This window comes from Mytilus edulis, chromosome 13 (assembly GCF_963676685.1).
Source record: "Mytilus edulis chromosome 13, xbMytEdul2.2, whole genome shotgun sequence".
NCBI lineage: Eukaryota > Metazoa > Mollusca > Bivalvia > Mytilida > Mytilidae > Mytilus > Mytilus edulis.
The window spans coordinates 30,146,589-30,173,997 of NC_092356.1; the positions used below are offsets into that span (position 1 = coordinate 30,146,589).

Genomic DNA, 27,409 nt, shown 5'->3' on the forward strand with positions numbered 1-27,409 from the left:
TCAATTTATCCTACAAGTACAAGAAAAGATGGATTACATCCATCGATTTTAATTTTAATTTTTTACTTCATTTTTTGTTATATCACCGTACATTTAAAAAAAAGTTTTAAATATATATGATAAGTATATGTCCATCTTTTTGTTAAAATTATGAGCTAATGAAAATTATTCCAGGAAAAGTATTGTAAATTTCCTGCAGGAAGTTTTTCATAATTAATTTTTCTTCATTAAAACCTGCAGTGTTAAATAATAGACGTGGTAAAGTGAGTAGAAGTAACGACCTTACATGTATCTTATTGAAGTAAAGGTAAGGTTATCTTATTGCAATAAAAAAATTTATTAGAAATCGAATATATGTTTTATATAACCATGTACAACTTAATGTAATATTTCAATAGGTCAAAGTACAGTAAAACCTGTTTAAACCGAACCTCTTCGGGACTTAAGATTTTGTTCGGTTTTGGCCGATGTTTGGTTTTATCAGGTTCACAACGCACATAATTTGATATGACGGTCCTTACGAACATGTTTGGTTTATACAGGTTTTCGGTTTATCAAGATTCAGTTTACACAGTTTTCACTGTTCTTATACGGAAACACGACTATTGATTTCGCATTAGCGAAAAATGTACTATATAGTTTAACTCAATGCGTATATTACAATTTACAGATCATTATTAAGATAATGTTAGTGCATAATAGTGAAACATAATTTTTATGATGGGGTAAAGGGAAAAAGGGGGGGGGGGTAATTGTTTATATTATAAGGGACTGTAAAATGATGTAGTCACTATTAAATGTGTAATACATATTGTACTAAAAGTCAAATAGATGAGGGTTTACATAAAGTTAGTTAAATTCCACCATATTTTGCAATTGACCTAGTCCGGATATTAGAATGAGGGTGTTTGCAAAAAAACAGTCCCAGGTTGTAATGGTGGTCAATTGTCCTTTAAGTATTTTTGATAGTTCTTATTGGCCTTTTGAATTAGCATGACCTATAACATTCGCTATTTGTTGTACTATTAGCTATACATAATTTGTAAAAATTGTCCATTTAAAAAAGTAGATGAGGTATGATTGCAATCTATCCATAAAGGTTCAAATAAAGTGGCTTTTCAGTCAATTTCCTTTAGTATGATGTTTACAATGCATTTTTTTACTGTGTGTCTGTTTTTCTCAGAGGACCAATATGTGGGTAGTAAGTATCGTCTAATGTTCAATTTTAAATTCTATCATATATCAATCTTATTGCTCCCCTTGTCCGTGGATATTTTATTTTGTGGTTGTTGACAAAACCTACATACAAGCCTACATACAATTTCTTTCTTCAGAAGCACCAGGCTAATATTGTGGTAGATTAGACTGATGTTTCACAGTACTCATCAGTGACATGAGTATCAAAAAGTTTCAAGACCACATATGAAGTACGAATATAAAGATCTAAATAAAACTTGTACCTTATCACCACAATCCTGACAAAGAAAGATTTTATGTTAAACATGTTTTATATTATATCTCAATTACGCAATCCAATTGCAATTACTTCAACGCTGTAATTAGATGGAGACTGACTGCCAATTATGAACCAGGGCAGATAATGTTTAGCTACAAATAATAGAATTATTCCTTATTTGATGTGATACATTTACACCGGTGATGGTTGTAACAGACGAATACAAGAGTTTGATTTCTAACTAACATCACTAAGATTAAGGTGGTACCCAACACCTTAACTAAATCTAATTTGGCTCGTTTAATTTTCTTAAAATTTTGACAAAGTATTTACTTTGACCCTTTGACAAAAAATTAAAAATTTCAAAAATTTTGAACCAACCGTTTAATTAGAAACAATTATCTATTAGACAAAGTAGTAAAAACTACATAATAAGATGACAACTAGTGTAATATCCTCTATCGACTTGTGTGTGGCGAACGCAAGCAAGCATTTTAAATTCTGCAATATATTGAAATGTTATTTCTTTAAAAAAAATTGTTAAAAAAACTCACATTTTTCGACAAAAACTTTATAAAAACGTAAATACATTCTGAGGCATACACGAAACTTAGTTTTACCGTCGTAAATATCCGTTTACAAGGTCTACTACGGGCCTTAAATTTTTATAGTAAAACCTATGTATAACATTCCAGCAGCACCTGCATACGGGGTATATATCTCCCAATTGATACGATATTCCCGTGCTTGCATTTCCTATCATGATTTTCTTGATAGAGGTTTGCTGCTCACAAGGAAGCTATTAAACCAAGAGTTCCAAATGGTGAAGTTGAAATCATCCCTTCGTAAATTTTACGGACGCCATCACGAGTTGGTTGACCGTTATGGAATAACCGTTTCACAAATGATATCGGATATGTTCCTTACGTCGTAACTACAATCCCCTTCCCTTTCATGAATATGACCTACCGAATTAGACTATTTACCGGATTTGTAATCACTTAAGCAACACGACGGGTGCCACATGTGGAGCAGGATCTGCTTACCCTTCCGGAGCACCTGAGATCACCCCTAGTTTTTGGTGGGGTTCGTGTTGTTTATTCTTTAGTTTTCTATGTTGTGTCGTGTGTACTATTGTTTTTCTTTTTGTCTTTTTGTCTTTTTTATTTTTAGCCATGGCGTTGTCAGTTTGTTTTAGATTTATGAGTTTGACTGTCCCTTTGGTATCTTTCGTCCCTCTTTTATACGTAAGACAAGCTTCAAATACATCAAAATTATCTCTTGATTATCCAAAAATGAATTGGTTAAGAGATATTTCTTTTTCAACTCAATAGCGACATGTTTTCAAGATCTTCAAACAAACGAATATGAGTAAATCTGAAATGTTTCAATATTATCCTATTCACGATTGTTTACCTTTGACTGAGTTAAGAATCGCATTGGTGATGAATGCATAATACACTTGTAGAAAGCAACATTTGATGTATTTTGTAACACAAATCAAACCATTTGTTTTCTCTTTTGAAACGATTTAGATTTAGCAACACTGATGTCCTTTAAAGCCTACTGTAGCAAGTATAGGAAATAGTTTTTTCTTTGCTAAAGTCAGTACCGTTACATATAATACTGCTTCAAATTGTTCTCTCTTCTATAAGTTTCAAACAGCGGTATACTACTGTTGACTTTATCTATGAATAGTCGTCACATTGAAAGTAATACAACACATCCGTATTGTTTTATATGTTCTATGATGATTGTATTTACAACTTCTGAGCAGATGCCACTGCTGGTGGAGTTTTTATTCCAAGAGGGTTTCACAAGTCCGGTAGTCAGCACTTCTCTGTTGACATGAATCATTGATATGGTCATAACTTTGAATTTTTAAAATACTAAGACTTTTCTACCTCAGGAATAGATTACCTAAGCTGTGTTTGACATTTTAGTCCTAAATGCTTTTCAGCTTCGTACTTTATTTTTCCTTAAACAGTTTGTTTTCATTTGAGCGTCACTGATGAGTTTTGTGTAGACAAAACGTGCATCTGGCGAAAATACAAAATTTCAATCCTGGTATCTATAGATTACCTTAGCTGTATTTGGCAACACTTTTAGGAATTTTGGATCTCAATGCTCTTTAACTTTGTACTTTATTTGGCTTTTTTTTTTTTTTTTTTTTAACTTTCTTGGATTCGAGCGTCACTGATGAGTCTTTTGTAGACGAAACGCGCGTCTGGCGTATATACAAAATCTAGTCCTGGTATCTATGATGAGTTTATTTATTCGGCCTTTGGTTATTTTACCTTTAAGGTGAAAAACCACTATTGTATAGCATGTCGGACATACAACAATTTTATTTCCAAATAACTTCCGGTGACAGCCATGTTGTGAGACGTGTAGAAAAATTGCTCCTGGTAAATTGTTTGTATCTGCCTTATATTTAACATTTCAATTAAACAGAGTAACACACAGAGCGTAATATTCATATAGGATTTCCTTTTTACACTGAACGAGGTGACTTTCATTCAATTATCTTCTTAACTAACCAGTCTTTAATCGGCGATTCCCGCCTCTACCTGTTTAAACAATAACAATGGCTGATTATGAGTGCAAAGATTTTGCCGACATTGGGAAATGTTTCCAGAAACTACATATTTATATAAATACTGAAGTGGAGAAACTAAAAGAAAAACAAGAACAGATCGACGAGAGGGTTAAAGTTCTTGAAAACCAGGCCGAGTTTGCCAATGGTGAGCTCCATGATATTCACAATTCTAAAATCCCCAACTTGGAGTCACTCATTGCCGAGGAGGCGAATGAACGTCTGAAATTGGAGGTATGGGGAAGAAAATGGAATTTGGTTATCCGTGGGATTGAGGGGAAAGTCGGTGAATCCCCTAAGGTCACTGAAAACATCGTCCGTATATGGTTGCATAATGACAAAAAGGGGCTTGGGTTTACTGCTCCGCAGGTGAAAGGTATGCTATTTACAGCAGTACATAGATTGCCGAATGGTCCTGAAAAGAAACGCAATATAATCCTTAGGCTATCAAACTTGATAGATAGGGATGATATCCTTAGTGCTGCCACAAAACTGCCTAGGGGGTGCGGATACAGTGTGGTACCGGACCTCCCACCCTCACTTGCAGCTCGTCGCGGTGAACTCCTGGCAGAGAGAAGCAAGATGTCCAATGAGGAAAAAAGAAAATTCAGACTTGTGTACTTGAAAGATCCACCTTTCGTCCAACTCGTAAAGAAAAGATCATAAACATCACGCGTCAAGTATAGAGATCGTTTTGAAAATCGAATAATTATCGCTCACAAGACTTATTGGAACATTGTAATAAAAATGATGCTACTTTTTCTTTTTTTTTTCACCTTTAGTTACTTTTTTTGTTAGCTTGTTTATATTTGTATTTTAAATGTACCTTTTCTCTTTATTTAGTTTTGTACTGCGCCAGGCAAAATTATATGTAACACTATTTGTGTTAATCGTGAGTTCTCCTCTCAGTATTAACTTTTTTTAACGTAAATAGTGGGTGTGGCATAGTTGTACATTTCACATTCCTGTAGGCGGAGTCTTGTGTATTCATAATGTAAACATTTGGATACTCGGAATCTCTCTATAGTCTTGTTCTGCTACAACCACACAACACAATGGAAGCCTCCGTGGATAAACACATGTTATTATTTAATCACAAGTCTCGTCACATAAGTGCTGTTTACAGGTAAAAACAATAAGAACAGGGTTAACCCTTCCACCTAAGTCCTACACATGCATCTTTTGATTTATTTATTTTTTTCAAATTTCAGATCCCGAATTCATACAATAAGTGTTAATGATATTTATATGATTTGTTCAATACTATAATAAACAGATAAATATCTATTTGTTTTAGATCGGATTACGGATAAAACTTAATCTAGGTAACAAGGTATGGTCTCCGTTTATTTACGCATTATGCTACCAATTTTGGAGTGAGCTGCAAAACCATAATATATAGTTTTAAGTAACTAGAAACATTTAGAACTTTCTCAAAATCAACTCCTACATTGAATGGCAGCTTAGACCAAAGTTGAGCATGCTGACTGCTTTTGATGCTTAAATGCATTATTTATCTTGTGTTTTCATGTTGACAAAATGCTGATCTGTTTACTGCATTCTGCTTCTGCTGCTTTAGTTTAAGCTTTGTTTTTGTGATAGCATGTTGCTTGATATGTTTATTTGCTTGCTGCATGTTATGCTTATGATTTATTTAACTGTTGGTTGCTCATGCATGACGAGTAGTAGTAAAGTTCTGTTTACATGTGTGTATTGTCCATATTTTTCATGTATTCACTGTTTAGTTTAAAAGTTGTTAAATCATGGCCTTAACAAATGCTTAAGGGGCTTGTAAAATTTGCACATTCATTATAAAGTGAATTTTGTGTTATGTTATACCAACAATATTAGGGATTTAGGGGAATTGTATATATGTTTAATTAATTTTGGCTATATAGTTTTCCACAGTTTATGAGGAGAAAATGATTTACCTGCAGATCTGTTATCAAAATTCTTACTATACCAGGACCATAACTATTACTTAATGAATTTGAACAACTTATTCATGGTCTTGCAAATTTGGTTACTATTTATAATGACCCGGAAGGGGGGGAGTAAAAAGGGAGGGAATTCAAAAGGGTGGGGAGTTATTATTTTGAAAACCCTGAATTGCTACCAAGCTTATTGTGATCTTATTTACTTTATATATTTTTTACAGATGTCTAAATGTATGATATTTTTTATTTGTCAGTATGTTAAAAAATCAGGAATGACATACCATCATAGTATACTTAAAACATTTGACTGTTGGATAGAGTTACATATCACACCTATTGAACTGTTTGATAAATGACTAGTTTGAAAATAGGATCTCTTAACTGTAGGGGTCTGTCAGAGGAGGTGAAGAGAAGAGATTTTTTTTCAAGATATAGGAAAAGATATGATATAATTATATTAACAGATACACATTGTACTAAAGAAAAAGAAAAGCAGTGGGCACATGAGTGGGGGTATAAGGCATTCTTTAGCTCTGGTTCCAGCCGCTCAAGAGGGGTAGCAATTCTAATAAAAAATAGTTTTACATTTACTATTCACCAAGAAAAAAAGGATCAGGAAGGCAATTTTATCATTCTAGATATGACCATTCAAGATTATCGACTTTCTCTTGTTGCAATATATGGTCCCAATGGGGACTCTCCAGCTTTTTTTGAAAATATAAAAGGTCTAGTATCTGGTATAAAAAATAGCTCCATAATTATGGCTGGAGACTGGAATGTGGTGCAAGACTTTGATAAGGACACCTCACATTATAGTGCTAAAAACAATATAAGAGCACATGATAAAATTTTAGATATGATAGAGTCCCTGGACCTTGTTGATATATGGCGAGCATTAAATCCAGATACAAAAAGATTTACATGGCGTGGTCCTGGGCTTAAGCAAAGCCGTTTGGATTACTTTTTGATTTCATCTGATCTTGAACCATTTGTAAAAAATGTAGACATGGATATAAGTTACAGGTCTGATCATTCTCCAGTGTACCTTACCTTACAGTTTTACAATCAAATTAAAGGTAAAGGCACATGGAAGTTTAATAATAGCTTACTACATGATATGGTATATGTAACTGAAATAAAAAATTGCATTAGGGAAACTATAAATCAATACTCTCTGCCTGGGAATGACCTAGAAACAGAATTATCAGTAAACCCACACATGTTTTGGGAACTCTTAAAATGTATGATAAGAGGGAAAACAATATCATATGCCAGTTATATAAAAAAGAGAAACACAAAAACTGAAAATGATTTAGAACTCAAGCTAGCTAAATTACTTGAAAATTATGAAATAGACCCCTCAGAATTATTAAATTCAGAAATTAAAATTTTAGAAAATGAACTTGTTCAACACAGAGAGAAAATAGTAACAGGTATTATGGCAAGAGCAAAGGCAAGATGGGTAGCAAAAGGTGAAAAATGTACTAACTATTTTTGTAATCTTGAAAAAAGAAATTATAATGAAAAGATAATTCCAAAATTAATTAATGATAATGGGGAGGAAATTTTCAACCAAAGTGAAATTTTAGAAGAACAAAAATCATTTTATGAAAAACTGTACTCCTCAACAAATCCTATTCTTCATCAAGAACATAAAAATCTATTTTTTGATGAAAATAATCCTTTTATCCGCAAACTTTCTGATGAACAGAGGTTACAGGCAGAGGGTAATTTGAATACTAATGAATGCTTAAAAACATTGAAAAATATGAAAAATGGTAAATCTCCAGGGATGGATGGATTTACAACAGAATTTTATAAATTTTTTTGGATAGACCTCCATGAGTTTATTATAAAATCTTTTAATTATAGCTTAGAAACTGGATCTTTTTCGGTTAGTCAGAAACAAGGAGTAATAACATGCATTCCAAAAGAGGGTAAATCAAAATTTCAATTAAAAAACTGGAGACCTATCACTTTATTAAATGTTGATACAAAAATTGCATCAGCTGCATTAGCAAATAGAATAAAACCTTTTCTTGGGGATATAATTAGTGAAACACAGCAAGGTTTCATAAAGGGGAGGTATATTGGAGAATGTACCAGGCTTATTTTTGACATTATGGAAAAGGCAGAAGATGATAATCTACCAGGTCTTTTACTTTTATTAGACTTTGAGAAAGCTTTTGATACTCTTGAGTGGTCATTTATAGACTTGGCTTTGTCTTTTCTAGGATTCGGTCCTATTTTCTGTAGATGGGTCAAGACCTTATATTCAGAATCTCAGAGCTGTATTATAAATAATGGACATTGCTCTCAATTTTTTAATATTGGTCGGGGTGTTAGACAAGGTGATCCTCTATCTCCATATCTCTTTATATTATCTTTAGAGCTTATGAGTGCTGCACTTAAAAATAACCCAGATATAAATGGTATGAAAATAAATGATTCTGAGTATCTACTAAGCCAGTATGCAGATGACTCATGTCTCTTATTAGACGAGGATGAGAAATCTTTAGATAAATGTTTATATATTTTAGAAAAATTTTCTGAGTGTGCGGGACTTAGGGCTAATTTTGATAAAACAGAAGCCATATGGATTGGGTCAAAGATTCACTCAAGGGATAAACTAACAACTACAAGAAATTTGAACTGGAATCATTCAGGAAAATTTAAACTTTTAGGAATAAAATTTGATCTGTTCAGTGAAAATAAAACGCTTGTAAATTTTGAAGAAAAAATAAAAAAAATACAGAGCCTGCTAAATTCCTGGGTTTATAGAGATTTAACATATATGGGAAAGATCACTGTCATTAAATCACTAGCTCTTCCTATTCTAATTCAATCATTGACAGTTTTGCCAAATCCTCCGGATGATAAAATAAAAGAAATTCAAAATATTTTTTTTAGTTTCTTGTGGTCAGGAAAACCAGACAAGATTAAAAGAAAAGTTATGATAGGGTTATTTGAAAATGGGGGGTTGAAAATGCCAGATATAAGATCCTTTTGTTATTCATTAAAGATGACATGGATAAATAAACTTTTAGACCCCTTGAATATATCCCCATGGAAAACATTGTTAATAGATCAATACAACAGATTAGGAGCAGACAAAATATGGTTGATGACCCCTGATGGTATCCAAAAGATTTCTTCAAATTTTAATAATTTCTGGAAAGATATTTTACTAAACTGGAATATCCTAAACACCGTCACTAATGGCACTGCTGAAGGGATCATGAAACAATCCATATGGCTAAACAAGAATTTGAAAATTAATAATAAAACTGTCTTTTACCAGAGGTGGGTTGAATCAGGAGTTTTCTTTATAGGTGATTTACTTGATGAAAACAGTAATTTTTTTACTTTAAAAGAATTCTGCGAAAAATATAATCTTAATATTAATTTCTTGGAATACCATTCTTTGCTGCATATGATACCAAAAGACTGGAAAAATTTAATCACTACTTCAGAGAAAATTACTCCCATATCTAACGATAAATTTGAATTTATAAAAAACAATAAAAAGTGATGTCAGTTCTTTTATAAAAAATTCTTGTCAATGTATACAGAACGTCCTACAAAACAAGAAGACAAAATGTGTAAGGAACTAGGCACTCATATAGAAAATTGGGATTTCTTTTATAGTTTACCTTTTTGTTGCACTAAAAACAACAAATTTAGTATGTTCCAGTTTAAGATTTTACATAGAACTCTCGCTACAAATGCATTATTGCAGAAATACGGGTTAAAAGAAACTAACTTATGTAGTTTCTGTAATGAAACTAAAGAAACTATAAGTCACCTTTTCTGGGAATGTATGCTAGTTAGAAATTTGTGGTTAGAAATTGCAGCACTTTTTCTAGTTGAAAATAATTTAACTTTAATTCTTAATGTGGAAAATATTGTTCTTGGGTCAGAGTCTTGGGATATTTCCCTAAACTTATTCACTATTCTGGTTAAATATTATATTTATACATGTCGCTTTAATACTTCATTACCGACTCTTAAAGGTGTCATAGCTATGATTAAAAATTCCTACCAAATAGAAAAAATATCTACCTCCTTTTACAGATCCCCTAGAGCAAGAGAGAAATTTGATAGTAAATGGGAATTAATTAAAAACTTAGTTCACATGTGAGGAGAGATCTTTCTATTTATGTACTTACTTAAGGCTTTATAATAGTTCATGTAGAATTAATAATATGTTGATGCACATCACAACTGGACAGTGATTTGTGTGCATCTTAAAAGTACTATCTATGTTTATTGCTATTGTTATATATATATATTGATATACTAGTTTTTGTTTGATTGTATCTGAATTATCTCCCCTTGACTTAGGTTGACATTTATTATGTGACTCTGTCCAACATGTTGTCCAATATGTTATCTGTTAATGATCTCTGGTGGCCTCTCCTGGTACCTCTCATGTTTTACATCACTGTATAGGCAGTGATGCATGTGGCTATAGGAGAGGGCTGATGCAATCATTAACCTTATCAGCATATTCAGGTATTCTAATCCAGAGTGATAAAGGATGTGTATGATCCAATAGAAAATTTAGAACAATTAGCATAACTAACTTTTTAATTTTAGACTGTTATTGAAAAATTTAATATCATTATATGTATTATGAATTAATTATATAATTATGTATCACAATATATACTTGGTGTATTTTCAGATGAAATAAAAATAAATTACAAAAAAAAAAAAAAAAAAAAAAAAAACTTCTTAGAAACAGAACTTATAGTATAACAATTTTAAAATGTATGTACACAAGGAAATGTTACTCACACTAATTTCACGTGACTTTTCTAATTTGATTAAAATCATGAAAATACCATTTTTTGTTGGTAAATTTTACGTGATCTTCATGTGTATCTTAATACACAGGAAATTCACCTGCAAATTTGTACGAGCGTTTCTTGAATAATCTCGTGTGAGATGAACCCACGTTATCAAATTTTACATGTGTATCACAAAATTAAAATAAATTGATATAGGTAAATCCCTGATGATGGCGGGCCTTAAATGCTTAAACTCTTTCATAAATGTTATACATTTATCATTAGCATATAATACAAAAACCGCCGAAACGTTAAATTAATGTCGGATTGATTTAAAGCAATTGCAAGTCTAGTAATACTATCATCATGTGATCAATATTTTGAATAAAATACTTATAGTATGTATACGGAGTCTTCCGAATAAGATTGTTTGCTATCGTAATTCGGATTGATGTTGGAATACGTGGATGTTAGGTGTCACTTTTATACTAAATACAAGTTAAGACTATATAATATTTCAAATGATGATTCCCTATCATTGTGTTTCGATTTCCTTGAAATTATATTTTATATAAGTGTTTAACAATTTGTTAAGTGACCACCAATCTTTGTTTTGATAAGAACATGCCGATCGGAGACCTCAGTACTATTATTAACAAGCAGTTTTCTCTCTTTGTTTTTGCTTATGTAAACGCCTCCTTTAAATCAGGCAAGAACTATTGTGGAGCAACCCGTGCTTATTCAGCGGACCAATGAAAAAGGGTAAGACATATTTGAATATTTTTGGTAAACCTATCCTGGCGTACACCCAGTCTCGATCCTTCAAATGATAACCTCATCGTTCTGTTTTTATATCTTACTACTGATGGGATATCGTGATGTCGCATTGCTTTTGATCTTATTGCTGATATTATGTCGTGAAGTCATCAACTTCTCCCTGGATTCGTACTGAATAGAATTAATCGAGTTGAAAATCGCTAACAAGCTTCACTCTGCAAACCGTAATGACGTCATTTGAGTAAAATTTGGATATAGTTTACCTCTAGCAAGTTTTAGTTAAAGTTTTGATTTTTCCATTTGATTATGAACTTTCCATTTTGAATTTTTCTCAGAGTTCGCTATTTTAGTTATTTTACTTTTTTTTGGTACTTAGCAGACAATACGACGTTGATGGTAAAACCCACTCTATGAAGTGGTTAAAATATCGTAAATTAGTTTAAACACAGAAACATCGTATAGATTTACCAATTTGTGATGTGATTTAGTTACTTGAGTAGTTTCTGCGTCATGAGAACACTACTGTATATGAAGTCCGTATAGCTTGAACATGCACGAGCATAACGTATTAACTAAGATATGTTCCGTATAGAATGAACATGCACGAGTATAACGTATTAACTGATATATGTTCCGTATATCATGAACATGTACGAGTATAACGTATTAAGTGAGATATGTTCCGTATAGCATGAACATGCACGAGTATAACGTTTTAACTGAGATATGTTCCGTATAGCATGAACATGCACGAGTATAACGTATTAACTGAGATATGTTCCGTATGGCATGAACATGCACGAGTATAACGTTTTAACTGAGATATGTTCCGTAAAGAATGAACATGCACGAGTATAACGTATTAACTGATATATGTTCCGTATAGCATGAACATGCACGAGTATAACGTATTAACTGAGATATGTTCCGTATAGCATGAACATGCACGAGTATAACGTTTTAACTGAGATATGTTCCGAATGGCATGAACATGCACGAACATAACGTATTAACTGAGATACGTAAATGTAATATCATCCGGCAGATGATATGTTACTGGTGACCGTTATGGAATAACCGTTTCACAAATGATATCGGATATGTTCCTTACGTCGTAACTACAATCCCCTTCCCTTTCATGCATGTGACCTACCGAATTAGACTATTTACTTGATTTGTTATAACATAAGCAACACGACAGCGCCACATGTGGATCAGGATCTCTTTACCCTTCTGAAGCACCTGAGATCACCCCTAGTTTTTTGGTGGGGTTCGTGTTGCTTATTTTTTAGTTTTCTATGTTGTGTCCTGTGTTCTATTCTTTGTCTGTTTGTCTTCTTTCATTTTTAGCCAGGCGTTGTTAGTTTATTTTCGATTTATGAGTTTGACTGTCCCTCTGGTATCTTTTGTTCCTCTTTTACTGGTGAGAAATGAAAAATTGATAATTCGAAAGTTGAAATCATCCCGTGTGTCATCGATTTTAGTGTGAAGACGTCTTTCTGTGTCAATATTGTACAAAGTATCAAGGTATAAAGCAGTCCTTGTAGTATGAGTAGTATTCTTAATGTCAAGGTCACTGGAATATATGAGATGTAAGCACTGACTCAAAAATTGGCTATTCAGTGATAGGACATCATTAATATATATGAAGTAAAATTCAAGAATTTCGCAAGTAACTTTGAATCATTTGATTACAAATATCAAATCATCTATTGAGTATTTATGTAATCGGATCTTTCTAACAGGCAACATGGACAGAAACTCTAAAAACAAAAGCAACTCTAGTGATGAAAACCTATTTGACATGAAGAAAACTACGTACTGGGAAATATACGGTGTAAAACGTTTTCCATACCGTGGAAAGCGTAAGTTTACACCATTACTTTCCCAATCTTTAGATGGAGGAATGGTGATCTCAAATGACGTGTTTGGATTAACTATTAGTCAGTTTGAACGAATGTATAAAGCTTGTTTAGAAAGAAGGAAAACAAAAGAACAGTGGATACTGAACCTTAGATATCCTGACAAATCTTCAAATGAATATCTTGAATACTTAGAGAACTCTACATACTGTAATAAAGGTAATACATTTGTAGTACCATTTCTTATACACAAGAGCTTTAATATACTCCATATACCAAAACATCTTTAATTATATTAGAATTAATATTTCTTAATACCAGGCCGTTAACACCCCTATTGCAAAGACGAACTAGCCAACATATGAAGAAAAAGATGTGGTATTATTGCCAATGAGACAACTCTCCACAAGAGACTAAATGACACAGACATTAACAACTATACGTCACCGTACGGCATTCAACAATGAGCAAAGCCCATACCGCATAGTCAGATATAAAAGGCCCCGAAATGTCAAATGTAAAACAATTCAAACGAGAAAACTAACGGCCTTATTTACATAAAAACATGAACGAAAAACAAATACGTAACACATAAACAAACAACACTCACTGAATTACAGACTCCTGAGTATACATATTTGTTTAGGGGTCAGCCGAAGTACGCATCCGCTTCATTGAAGACCCATTGGTCGCATTTGGCTGTTGTCTGCTCTTTTGTCGGGTTGTTGTCTCTTTGATTCATTCCCAATTTTCATTCTCAATTTTATCACATATCATTCGAATTCGAACTCATGAAAGGTAAACAATCGTGAGTAGGGAAATGAAATAAAATCAGACTCGTAATTGTGTATCTAAAGAAGTCAATGAACACATTTCGATATTGTATTAAATTAGGAAAACAGCATACCCCTCTTAAGGTCAATTTGGATCATTGATCAATATTATGTGTCACTACATACACCAAAATGCAGTAATACGTGATTGGTCAATAAAATTACTTTTCTGTGAATATTTGTTTTTTTTTCAAATTTAATGTTAATCAGTTAGATCGTAATGTTTAAGTTAAGTTTTCATCAGATATAAAATAGTGATTGATTTGATGTATACCAAAAATTAGTTAATAATTGGACAGTGGTAGTTTTGCAGGATTTTTTTTATAAGCATACTTATTTTTAATTTAATTTTTTTTTAAATATGCCGGTCCTTTTGCTTAATTTCTTAAACAGCATTGCATTACAGCAAAAATGATGGCTATTTTAAAGATGTTGACTGATATAAAGGAATTCATGGAATGAAATATATCTAATTGTTGTATAAATAGTTGCATATGTTTAAAGTTTTGGTTGTTTATTTAAATATAGATAGTTCATGTAGCACAGTTAATACACAGATGATTGCAATCATAATCTGTACAGCAAGTTAACTTGCTCACATATCTTTTTAATCGGTCAAATTTAACATGCTACAAGATTGAGAACTTCTCTGATTGGTCAGAAGATTATAATCAAGTTAACTTAAAAGAAAGACTTGGTTGTAGAACTGTTTTATGACTGCCGAAAAGTTTAGCTTTGATACAGGTCTTTTTTTTAGTTACTTTCAAAACCAGTCCTGCAATAAAACAAAACCTTCAAATTTGACAACTCCGATCGAAACAGACCTGACCTCAGGTTAACTTTGGGCTGGCGTGTTCATCACTAAGTTAACTTGTAACAAGGACCGCTGAACATCTATTCTGGTAACAATTAATAAAATATATTTAAATGTCTTTAACAATACAGGTTGGACACATTTGTAGATTAAGTATGCACTATGCTCGTTATACAAATTTATCCATGATCTGCCTTTTGTTTTATTGAAAACAATGCTACAACACTAAAGCTAACGTGACTTAATATATATTTCGATAAATGTCCACTTATCTAAGTCGTATATATATGTATTTTATATAAATATTTTCAATGAAGCATTGTATACAAATGTTCTCCGCATCTATTCGAAGTTCCAACATGTTCTCTGTTTATTCAAAATATTTACTCTTAAAAGAAGTGTTACACACTTGAGATTTGTATCTTTCCATCTTTTTGTTTTAAAACAGGAAATAAAAGATGTGATCTAGAAAATACTAGATAAGTATTCTATATTTTTTTTTACCAAGAAATTCTATTTCTCTTTCTGTTTCAGCTCGCTTAAAGTACGGTTTCAAATAATTCAAGTGATATTGAGGTTTTCAACTATGAATGTTTAGCCTGGAATCCACATGACTGGTCGGTCTACCTCTTTAAAACAACTCTTCAGACAAGATTTATATCATCCAATAAAATAAGATAATCTTTGAGAAGATATTAACAAATCAAAACGCCTGCTAATATTAAAGTAAAGGTGTTTGATTAAACAATTAATTATATAACCAGCACGCTTTATATTAAAAAGAAACTTCATTGAATTAATAAATATTGCTAACGGTTGTCAAGAGTCAAGTCATCACTTTTTTCAAGAATTGAACTGTTATTAGGAGTATATGTGTTGTAGTCTTTGGTTAATAACCAACACTACAGTGCGTGCTTTTATCTCACATATCGCTGTGAACATGAAATTAAAGATACTACCGACAGTTGAAGGCCTTGTTCATATCTCGATAGTTTCCTCGATATTCATGTACCAAGTCAGGAATTTGACAGTTCTTGTCCATTTGTTTTTGATATGTTTTCTTATTTGATTTTGCCATGTGATTATGGAATTTCCGAATTGATTTTCCTCTAAGTTCAGTATTTTTGTGATTTTACTTTTTTTTAACAAAGATAGACGACATCAAATCACAATCTATAAAATTGGTGATGGTTTCAACTTTTAAATATGCAATTTCTAATTTTTCAAACCATATCATCTGTATATCGTATTGCATCCACATATCTCAATTGAAATTTCACACTCATATAATTATGTTCTCTTAATAATGTGACTACTGCAGCTAAGTTATTTTGAAAAACGGCTGAAATCGATACAACATACGTAATACTGGCATTGTCAGATGTTTAAATACCAGAATAAATTGGGGACATGTGGACTACAAACGAACATGAGGTATATTAAGTAAGCCACACATGTTGTTGTGTAACATGCCATCAACGGACCATTAAAAAAAGTGCCACTTTCTCTGCACAAGGCATGGGATTTAACGTCAACATTCTAGTACTTATATATCCCGCACAGACAGATAATCAAGGATTTTCCTACCGGTCATATTTCGATTCCTAAGTCACTTTCAGGAATCAATATTTAAAGGGAAAATGTGTTTACTTCAAAATCATTTTCAACTACTTTTTTCCCTTTAGTGCTTCAATTTTATTATGACACAATGGGTTTGCTGTTATACGAATCTGCAATAAAACTGTTTATATACATTTACTAACATATCCGGAAAATGATTGGTGACAAAAAGCATGAGAAAAAGCAAAACAGAAAAAAAATGTCAATTTATCCTACAAGCACACCCGACTTATTTTACTTCATTTTTGTTTTGTTACCGTACATTAAAAAAAATTACTCAGTTATGATAAGTATATGTCCATCATGTTGTTATAACTATGAGCTAATGAAAATTATTCGAGGACATTTATTGTAAACTTCCTGTAGGAAGTTTTTCATATTTCGTTTGCTTCATTTTAACATTCATTTCCTGACAAAAAACCTGCAGTGTCAAATAATAAACGTGGTATATTGAGAAGATATGACGAAGGCTATAGCTAGTTATACAATTATCATATTTTGTTTCCAAAGTCACTATCAGGAAACAATATTTAAAGGGAAAATAGGTTTACTTTCTTTATTTTCAACTACTTTTTTCCCTTGAGTGCTTTAATTTCATTATGACACAATGGTTTTGTTGTTATACGCATCTGCAATAAAAACTGTTTATATACATTTACTATTATTTCCAGTAAATGATTCGTGACGAAAAGGCATGAGAAAAAGCAAAACAGAAAAAAAAATATCAATTTATTCTAAAAGCACACTCGACTTATTTTACTTCATTTTTGTTTTTCTCGTCGTACATTTAAAAAAAAGTTTTAAAAATATATGATAAGTATATGTCCATCATTTTGTTATAACTATGAGCTAATGAAAATTATTATAAACTTCCTGCAGGAAGCTTTTCATATATCGTTTTCTTCATTAAAAACCTACATTGTCAAATAATAGACATGGTATAGTGAGTAGAAGTAACGACTGTACATGTATCTTCTTTGAAGTAAAAGTAAGGTTTATCTCATTGTATTAAAAAAATATCAGGAATAAATTATATTCATGTACAACTTAATATAATGTTTCATCAGTTCACGAGATATATACGGAAATACGACTGTTGATTTCACATTTAAATTTAATGAAATATGGATAATATTGTGTGGCTCAATGTGTTTATCACAATATACATATCATCATTAAGATCATCTTAGTGCATATCTAGTGAAACATCATTTTTATGGGAGAAAAGAGGGGGTGTTTATATTCTAAGGGACTGTAAAAAGTTTTCTTCAGTTAAAGTGTATTATTAAAGGCAAATAGATCAGGGTTTATTTACATAAAGTTATTTATTTCACCATATTTTGGAGTTGGCCCTATTTCGGATATTGGAATTATGTGCGTTTGCAAAGGAACCGTACCCATGTTGTAATGGTGGTCGGTTGTCCTTTCAAGTATTTTTGATAATTCTTATTTGCTTTTTAAATTAGAATAAACTATACCGTGCACTATTTGTTGTACTTTTAGCTAAAGATAATTTGTATAAATCGTTCAATTTAAAAAAGGAGATAATGTATGATTGCCAAATATCCACAAAAGTTCAAATAAAGTGGCTGTTCAGTCAATTACCGTTTGTATGAAGTTGACAATACGTTATTTACTGTGTGTCTGTTTTTCTTAGAGGACTAATATATGAGTATCGTCCACTGTTCAGTTTTTAATTCTATCATGTATCAATCTTAATTGCTTCCCTTGTAAATAATGACGAAGTATACTATGTGCTTTTCATTGTTTAATCTTATCACAAAGAAGTCGGATGCATCATTCGGCAATCCTCGGTAGAATCCGCTACTCTCCTTCTTAGATGAGGGTACGGAATCGGCCGAGTTGAGACGAATGTCGGATGCATGTGATACAAGTAATTTATTGAACTGTTAAATAATACTGGTATTGATAACTCCTCATTTCCATTAGTATGTCGTCATGTCAACTATCAAATATGTTTGTTATTTACCATGATGCTTTGAAATCTCTTTAAGCAGTGTTAAGCATACGATGTTATTTATTATTTGTCCCTTTTTATGATAAGTCGAACGTTGGGCGTTCATTGTTATGCCAATTATTGTCAATGACGTGTACTGCAATTTCAACTATCACAAAGTATACCATAATAGTAAATGTTTTCATTGTTTAAACATTTCTCTTCTAACAAAAATGATAAAATGAAAGCTGGTGAAAATGAGGAGCGGAAGTTACCAAAGGGACAGTCAACCACAAAGATAGACAATAAATTAAAAACCCCATGGCTAAAAGGAAATAGACAAACAGACAAGTAATAGTACACACGACATAATAGGGAAAACTAAAGACTAAGCAACACGAACCCCGCCAAAAATGGGGGTTATCTCAGTAACTTATCTTTCAGTAGTCTTTTTTAGTATTGACATTACTCGATTTGTACCGAAGAAATCTTTTTGAAAATAGATTTATAATTTTCAAATTATTTTATTTGAATGTCTATCGAATCAGAACAACTGCATGTGAAATGTTTGTGTATCTAGTTGTTTAGTCAACATTTTATGATGTTTGATATAGGTTTTGTGTATATTTTAGTGTATGTGTATCTTGATAGAGCTGTAGAAATGGTATAACACTCTGACTTTAAAGAATACTTTTGTTAACATTTAGATAAAAAAATTTATTGTATAACTGAGTTGCTGTACCATGCTATCATTGTCTATAAATCATTTGTTCAATCATGATATCTATTAACTTCGGGGTAGACGGTCCTAGAATGATAAGTGATACGGAATTAGAGAGCAGGTGCAAGGGCAAACATGTTTTAGCTTTTAAAGTTAAATACATTTACATGCAATTGAAATGTTATCTGCTTAATGCAAAACTATCAAATGCAACAAACTAATCATGTGATAAATTAGATACATGTTTCACATTACTCATCAGTGTCGTGAGTATCAAAAGGTTGCAAGACCACATATGAAGTACGAATATAAAGATTTACAAAAAATTTGTACCTTACCAGTACAATCCTGACAAAAACAGATTTTGTGTTAGACATGTCTTATATTTTATCTAAATTACACAATTCAATTGTAAGTTCGTCGACGCTGTAATACGATAGAGTATACCTGCCAATAATGAATCTGGGCAGATTATTTTTAGTTACTAAAAATAGAATAATTCCTTATTTGATTTGAGAAATTTACACCGGTAATGGTTGTTTACAGATTAGAATAGAGTTTAATTTCTAACTAACATCACTAAGATTAAGTTTCGTTTTCCTTTTAAGTACAGCTATCCAAGTGCTTTACACTTATGATGGGTATTGTTCGATCGTTTTGTTTTAAAACCCACGAACTGATTTTGTTCGCAGGAAAATAAGTTTAAGATCTCGTTTGAGTGCGTATTTCTGTTTTTTTTTCAATTTTCTATAAATTTTACTATCAATAATCATTAGTAAAGTTACTGAAATCTACGAATATATTTATCTTGATAAATGAATTATATAAATATGGCCAATATTTTTGCTGACGCCAATGTTTCAGATATTTCATCATTGTACTTATTCTCAATTTTCTATATGACAAAGTAATAAAAACTTTAATTAAGATGACGCGACCACACCGAAAGCATGCATCAGACGTCCCCTTGTTAAGTTGTGAAAGACAATATCATCATTTAGTGGGATTTTTCGTTTATCAAATTTTATACAGAGTTCAGGACCGAAATTGAACTTAACTGAGATATGTAAATGCAATACCATCCGGCAGATGATATGTTACTAGTGAGAAATGAAAAATTGATAATTGGGGAGTTGAAATCATCCCGTTCGTCAACGATTTTAGTGTGAAGTCGTCTTTCTGTGTCAATATTGTACAAAGTAACAAGGTATCGAGCAGTCCTTGTAGTATTGGTAGTATTTTTAATTTCAAGGTCACTGGAATAAATGAGATGTAAGTACTGACTGAAAAATTAGCTATTCAGGGATAGGACATCATCAATATATATGAAAATAAAATTAAGGAATTTCGCAAGTAACTTTGAATCAATTGCTTACAACTATCAAACCATCTATTGTATTTATGTAATCGTATCTTTCTAACAGGCAACATGGACAGAAACTCTAGATCTATTAACAAAAGCAACTTTAGTGATGAAAACCTATTTGAGATAAAGAAAACTACGTACTGGGAAATATACGGTGTAAAACGTTTTCCATACCGTGGAAAGCGTAAGTTTACACCATTACTTTCACAATCTATAGATGGAGGAATGGTGATCTCAAATGACGTGTTTGGGTTAACTATTAGTCAGTTTGAACGAATGTATAAAGCTTGTTTAGAAAGAAGGAAAACAAAAGAACAATGGATAATAAATCTCAGATATCCCGACAAATCTTCAAAAGAATATCTGGAATACTTAGAGAACTGTACAGACTGTAATAAAGGTAATACATTTGTAGTACCATTTCTTAAACACAAAAACCATATTGATGTTAAACCTGTTGCTGATGTAAAGCAAATCCAAGAACAGTAGTATATAGCTTTGAATTGATAAATAGAAATCCATCAGTCAATAAGAATAAGCCACGACAAACAGCATATACAATGTATAATAAAGGGACATGAACGATAAACAACACCATGGCCAAAAAGCTAAAACACAACGATAATGAGAAACAAATTTGTCATAAGTCGCTTTTCATTATTTACAATTTTAGACCAGTGCACGGGGGAAAACAAAATTGACAAAATGAATATAAATTGGTTTAAAATTTGGGGGTTTTCTTGAACGCCACGGAATTTATATAAAAAATTAAACAACAAAAATACCAAACTCCGAGGAAAAATTCAAACAGAAAGTTCTTAATCAAAAGGCAAAATCAAAAGCTCAAACAAATCAAACGAATAAATAACAAATATCATATTCATGACTTGGTAGAGGCAAGTTCTTATGTAGAAATAGGTAGATTAAACCTCGTTTAATAGCTTGTTAAACCTTTCAAGTGTAAGACATTTGCATAAATCGCACTGAAAAAGTACCAAGCAATTTTAACGTCAAAGAGATATTAACAAAACTAGAGTCAACAGGAAAAGGAATAATTTACAGACAAATTTAAAAAACCTTTAATACGTAATTGCAATAAAAACAACGTGAGTTCCTACAGTGTAAACTTTAAAACGATCGTGTATTATAGCGAAGTTTATACGGAATATTTATCATATTAATACTTAAACATCATCTTTTTTGCGTTTTAAACGTTTAGATCGTTAAGAACGTTTTATAAACAATGACTCTTATAGTTATTTGTCTACAGTCTGGTGAACATAACCCCGACCAAATCAATAACTGGCCATTAAACATGGTTAAAGTTCAGGTACAGTCTATAAACTTGTATGATATTTGTTAAAAGTTCAATACCTTATTCTGAAAATTTTAGTGTATATGATATTAAAAAAGGAATAGATAAAAAAAAAGCAGATGTGTTATAGGTGTCAATGAGACAACTCTTTACAACAGACCAAATGACACAGATAGTAAGAACCGAACCGCCTTCAACAATGATCAAAGCCCATGTCGTATAGTATGGAAATCAGCCATAAAAGGAAATCACAATTATAACAAGAAAACTAACGGTCGATATCGGTCGATTTGCAACTATTACATGAAATTTTAACTCACTCACAAATTATGATTGCAATTAAATCTTTATAAGTCATGAAATAACACCATTATCAATTAGGTGTGTCTAAACCACTATTCTCAATTTACCCCAATGACGGTAGGTATAGTGTCCGGATAGGATCGAGGTTTTTCAAGGGAATCGGTAACCTTTTTTCTCGATTGTAGATCGGGATTTTTCGAGTGATAAAACATGCGATAAGGTCAGTTAACTGCTATTTCGTAGTTACGATAGTTTTGTACATGACTATCCATCTTATTTTGAATATTATGAATGTTTTGAGAAAGAAAGAAGCACAATTTCCTTGTATTAAACCAAAAAAATAATACTGTCCGGGTTTCGAGAGTAACAATGAAACCATCTAGGTTTTTAAACAAAAATTCCGTTTTTTTCTAAGAAAATTTGAAAAAAAAGTATTCTTAACATTAAAAAATGACGTTTTCTAGTTAATACATATACCTGTAATTAAGTGAAGGACATTATCATATTTTCCCAATAAATCACCAAAAACATTTTACTACGTATATCAAAATTAATCTTTTTCAATTGGATGCACATTGTCGGTTCGGAAAATGTTCTACCACAACTTTCCAGTGTTAAATTATAAATTATTGGAACCTTTATCAAACTGTATTTAGAACATAGTGCAGGGGACTCAGAATCTTTTCAACTTTTATGCTACTTTTGTTTTTAAAAGTTGATATTATTTTTTATGATTGACCTGTGACTTTTTACAAAAAGGAGTGAGAATAGTTAATCATTTTAACACACTATATGTATGTAAGTCTCTTTCCAAATTGTCTATGTTTACATAAGATTGTTGACATCACAAATATCAATATATATTGAACATGTAATAATAGTTACATAGTGTGCTAGTGACTTAATATGGTATATATGGGGTCAGTAAATTCCATATGGGGTGAGAGCGAATGTAACGAATTAATCTTACCGACTATCTTAACGTGCGATATTAGACTAGTGACCTGTCACAATGAGAAAGTTTTCAATACCGTTTTGCATCATAGTAAGACACTACTTCAGTTGATCCTACAAATAGTTATCAAAGGTACCAGTATGATAGTTTAGTACGCCAGATGCGCATCTCGTCTATATAAGACTCATCAGTGACGCTCATATCAAAATATTTATAAACCCAAACAAGTACAAAGTTGAAGAGCATTGTGGATCCAAAATTCCAAAAACAGATGTCAACAATAACAACTTGTTAGCTTTAAATTTTTTTATGAATTTATTTCAATCTTTATCATCAATTTCCTCGTCTCTTGAAATCTTTAAGATTTTTTATCAGTACCGTTTTGATTATTAAAAGGGACGTAACAACACTACAAACCGTGTATTGGTAAGCCCCGCCTCCCTATTAATCTGATATTGAATATACATGGTCTCCACGTGGATGCTCTTAACCAATCATATTCCTAGAAATGTATAGGAGGTAAGATAATTTATAAGATATGACAAGCACTGATAGATACCAATGAACGATACTTGTTTATAACATGCCAGTGTTAGTACACCGTTATCAAACTGATGAAATTATTAGGTTTCTTGTCTTAAAACAACTTAATTCGAACCTGGTTTGTTGATTCTAAACGTAAATACACTAACACATAATATTTGAACCTATACGAAATATGGGTTGTCTATGTGTTATCACTCGATAAATCCCGGACGCATTCGAAAAACCCGGACTGCTATCGAAAAAACCCGGACATGTAGAAATGAAACTAGTCTCAAAAACTTCAATCAATAACAAGATGTTTTGTAAGGTGTCTGTATATATAAGGTTATATAGATTCCATGTATGCATTTCGTTCGATATTTGCATTTGTATGCGCATTAAAATGGCTTTATCTGTATTTTGGAATAAATCATTAAAGGATAAATTGAACTTTTTCAAACGAAAAGTAATGTTAGATTGATAATATCTCTTAACTCAAATGCTAACATACATTGTATAACCTTGTATGTGTAACTCAAGCTTCTATTTCCCGTCTTGTCAGAAAGGAATTATGTTTGTTTAGATTTTTCATATTAACTCGACAAAAATCGGTAAAACTTGAAAAAAGGATCAACTACTCGAAACCCAACATTTCTAGCCGAACACTATACCTATCGTGTTAATTAGGAGTTCTTTAAACCAAAAATACAGCTAATATCTTGAAAACCATAGTGGTTCGATAATTCAGCAGTTGATAAATAAAATGCATGTATTAACAATGAAATAAGATAACTCCATTTAACACAACATCTTCAATTACAGTAAAATTAATCATTCTAAATACCAGGCCGTTACACCCCTACCGCGAAGACGAACTAGCCAATATATTAAAAAGAAGATGTGGTATAATTGCAAATGAGACAACTCTCCAAAAGAGACCAAATTACACCGAAATTAACAAATATATGTAACTGTATGTCATTCAACAATGAACAAAGCCCATATCGCGTAGTCAGATATAAAACAAAAAGACAAATGTAAAACAATTTAAATGAGAAAACTAACGGCTTAATGTATGTACAAACATGAACGAGAAACCAATATGTAACATATCAACACACATGGGACAGGCACATACATATACAGAATGCGGCTGGGTTAAACATGTTAGCAGAATCCAACCCCCCCACCTAATCTGGGACAGTGGTGTAATAGTACAACAAAAGAACGAACTATAAAAATCAGTTGAAAAAGGTTAAACTCATCAGATGGAAACAAATAGAAATACATCTAACAAAAACACAGCGTAATGCTTAGTATTGTTCTATTGGTTGTAACTTGAAATATAACAACCCTAGTTGTCAAGTGCGTCTACATAACACTCACCATCAACGATATGATAAAAAAACCTTGAAAAATATCATGGGGTGATTAGTGTTGCGTTTGAAATAATTTATGGTTTAATTTTACATTAATAAATACGTATATTTCTTACAGATAACTTGCCGTGGATTGACCCGATGGAGCATCACTTATATGAACACCTTGTAAATATAGTTGGTAGTGAAATAGATATACGAAAAAGACAACGACTTTTTATAATACAAGATATGATCTTCAATTCGTCAGATTTAACTAATCATATACAAATATTTAGTGGAAGTTTGGCTGAAGGACTTGATTTACCTGGCAGCGACATAGATGTTATGTACGTATCTAAAATTGAAAAAATAATTCATAATGAAAAGAACATTAACCCTATTAATTGTGAAGCATTGTATGTTATGGAAATAGATGTTGATTATCCTGGATTTGCAAGACTAAGATTGGTAGCAACACAAAATGGAAAATCCCATCGTGAACAATGTGGACGCTGTCCCACAGGTACATGTATTGGTACACAACTTTATCGACCTAAAAACGAGTTCCTTAATTATTATAGAAGAAATAACAGTGAGTCATTTATACACGGTCCATGTCTAACAGACAAAGACCAGACAATCGATAAGGCATACTGCCTACGATGTAAATATCTACCTTACAATGCAATGCCATGGGCATCTCGTCATGAACGGCAATGGCCACCTAGTTTTGTTATTGACAGGGTCGTCAAATATGGATGTTTGTTAGTACCTATAGGACCTAAGATTTCGTCAGATAATGACTTGTTATGGAGAATATCTTTCTCTATGGCAGAAAGGTTATTGGTACATTCGTTTAATTTTACTCAATTCTTATGTTACGGTCTACTCAAATTAACACTGAAGCGTATAATTAACACAAACGATAGAGTAAACGATTTATTGTGTTCTTACTTTTTAAAGACGGCTCTTTTTTGGGTGTCGGAGGAAATAGATATTAACAGTTTTCAATTATCTAAAATTTATCATTGTTTTTTTCTTTGTCTTGATAAATTAATATCATGGGTTAGCACATGTTACTGTCCGAACTACTTTATACCCGAACAAAATATGTTCCTAGGAAAGATCGATCAGAGTAACAATAAGAATCTACTGTGTGTTCTTCAGAGTATACAGTGTGGAGGGATCGATGGATTGATACATAATTTATTTCCGCTTGAGAATGAACATCATCGTTTAATAAGTACAAAGAGGGAATTTTCGTTCATTCCGCTGGACTTTCTTCTTTACAGGACTACTACTCTTCTCATGATGAACACGATACCTAAAGACATTTTAATTTATTATAAAACACTGTCATGTATATATTCTTTACTAAAATCCGAGTCGTCTACGTTTATTATTGATTCATGTAAATTATATAAATACTATATAAGTCAATTTATAGTACAACTACTACCTTCACCAATCACAATAGGTAACACGATCTACATACGCAAATGTTATCATAGACATTTACAAAACGGCACAAAGACTGATACCGTATCGGGTTGGTTGTTATATGCGTCGTTTTATTATGTAATTGGACAGTTCAATGATACACTCAAAATAACGGATTATGTTCTTGGTAGATGGTCACCTTATACGCTGCTTATAGACTTTGACAGCAATGACACATGGACAATAAATTACAAATATAATGTTCATTCTTTCATGACAGTTAATGAGAGGATGACATTAGCCACTGCTCAACATGTCCATTACGTGCAACACTCACAATTAATACCAGAAGAACTTCAGTTGGAGGTAGAACACAGTGCGATGAACATACTACCAAATGTAATGTCTTATTGTCTTAGATTTCTATGTTATCATCATCTTGGTGATATACCAAACAAACGACAGGCATTACGCGATTTAGATATAACTGTGAAAGATAATGTAATAATATCGAACGATGCGGTTTCTCATGCATTAACATTACTTGGAGTATGTTTTGAAATATCCGGAGATAAAGACATGGCCTACCAATGCTACGAGGAAGCTTTACAGTGTGATTCGTTTGTATGTCCTTCAGCAGAAGCAAGGAAATTAAAACTTTTTAAGATATAGCATAAATTATAACAGTAAATGGAGAGTACAATGTTGCTGATATAAATAGTTTCAGAAACAGCCTGTGTGACCTCATGTGTTATCTTTATTATATCATTTAAATAAA

At 32.0% G+C, this 27,409-nt stretch overlaps 1 protein-coding gene across 1 annotated transcript; it reads left to right on the top strand.

The window, feature by feature from the left end:
- Positions 1-218: 218 nt before the first annotated feature.
- LOC139500943 (uncharacterized) lies at positions 219-27,409 on the top strand. Its single transcript, XM_071289872.1, has 4 exons — positions 219-307; positions 13,305-13,640; positions 20,791-21,132; positions 25,328-27,409. The coding sequence occupies exons 2-4, from the start codon at positions 13,310-13,312 to the stop codon at positions 27,301-27,303; spliced, it is 2,649 nt and encodes an 882-aa protein (XP_071145973.1). The 5' UTR covers positions 219-307; positions 13,305-13,309; the 3' UTR covers positions 27,304-27,409.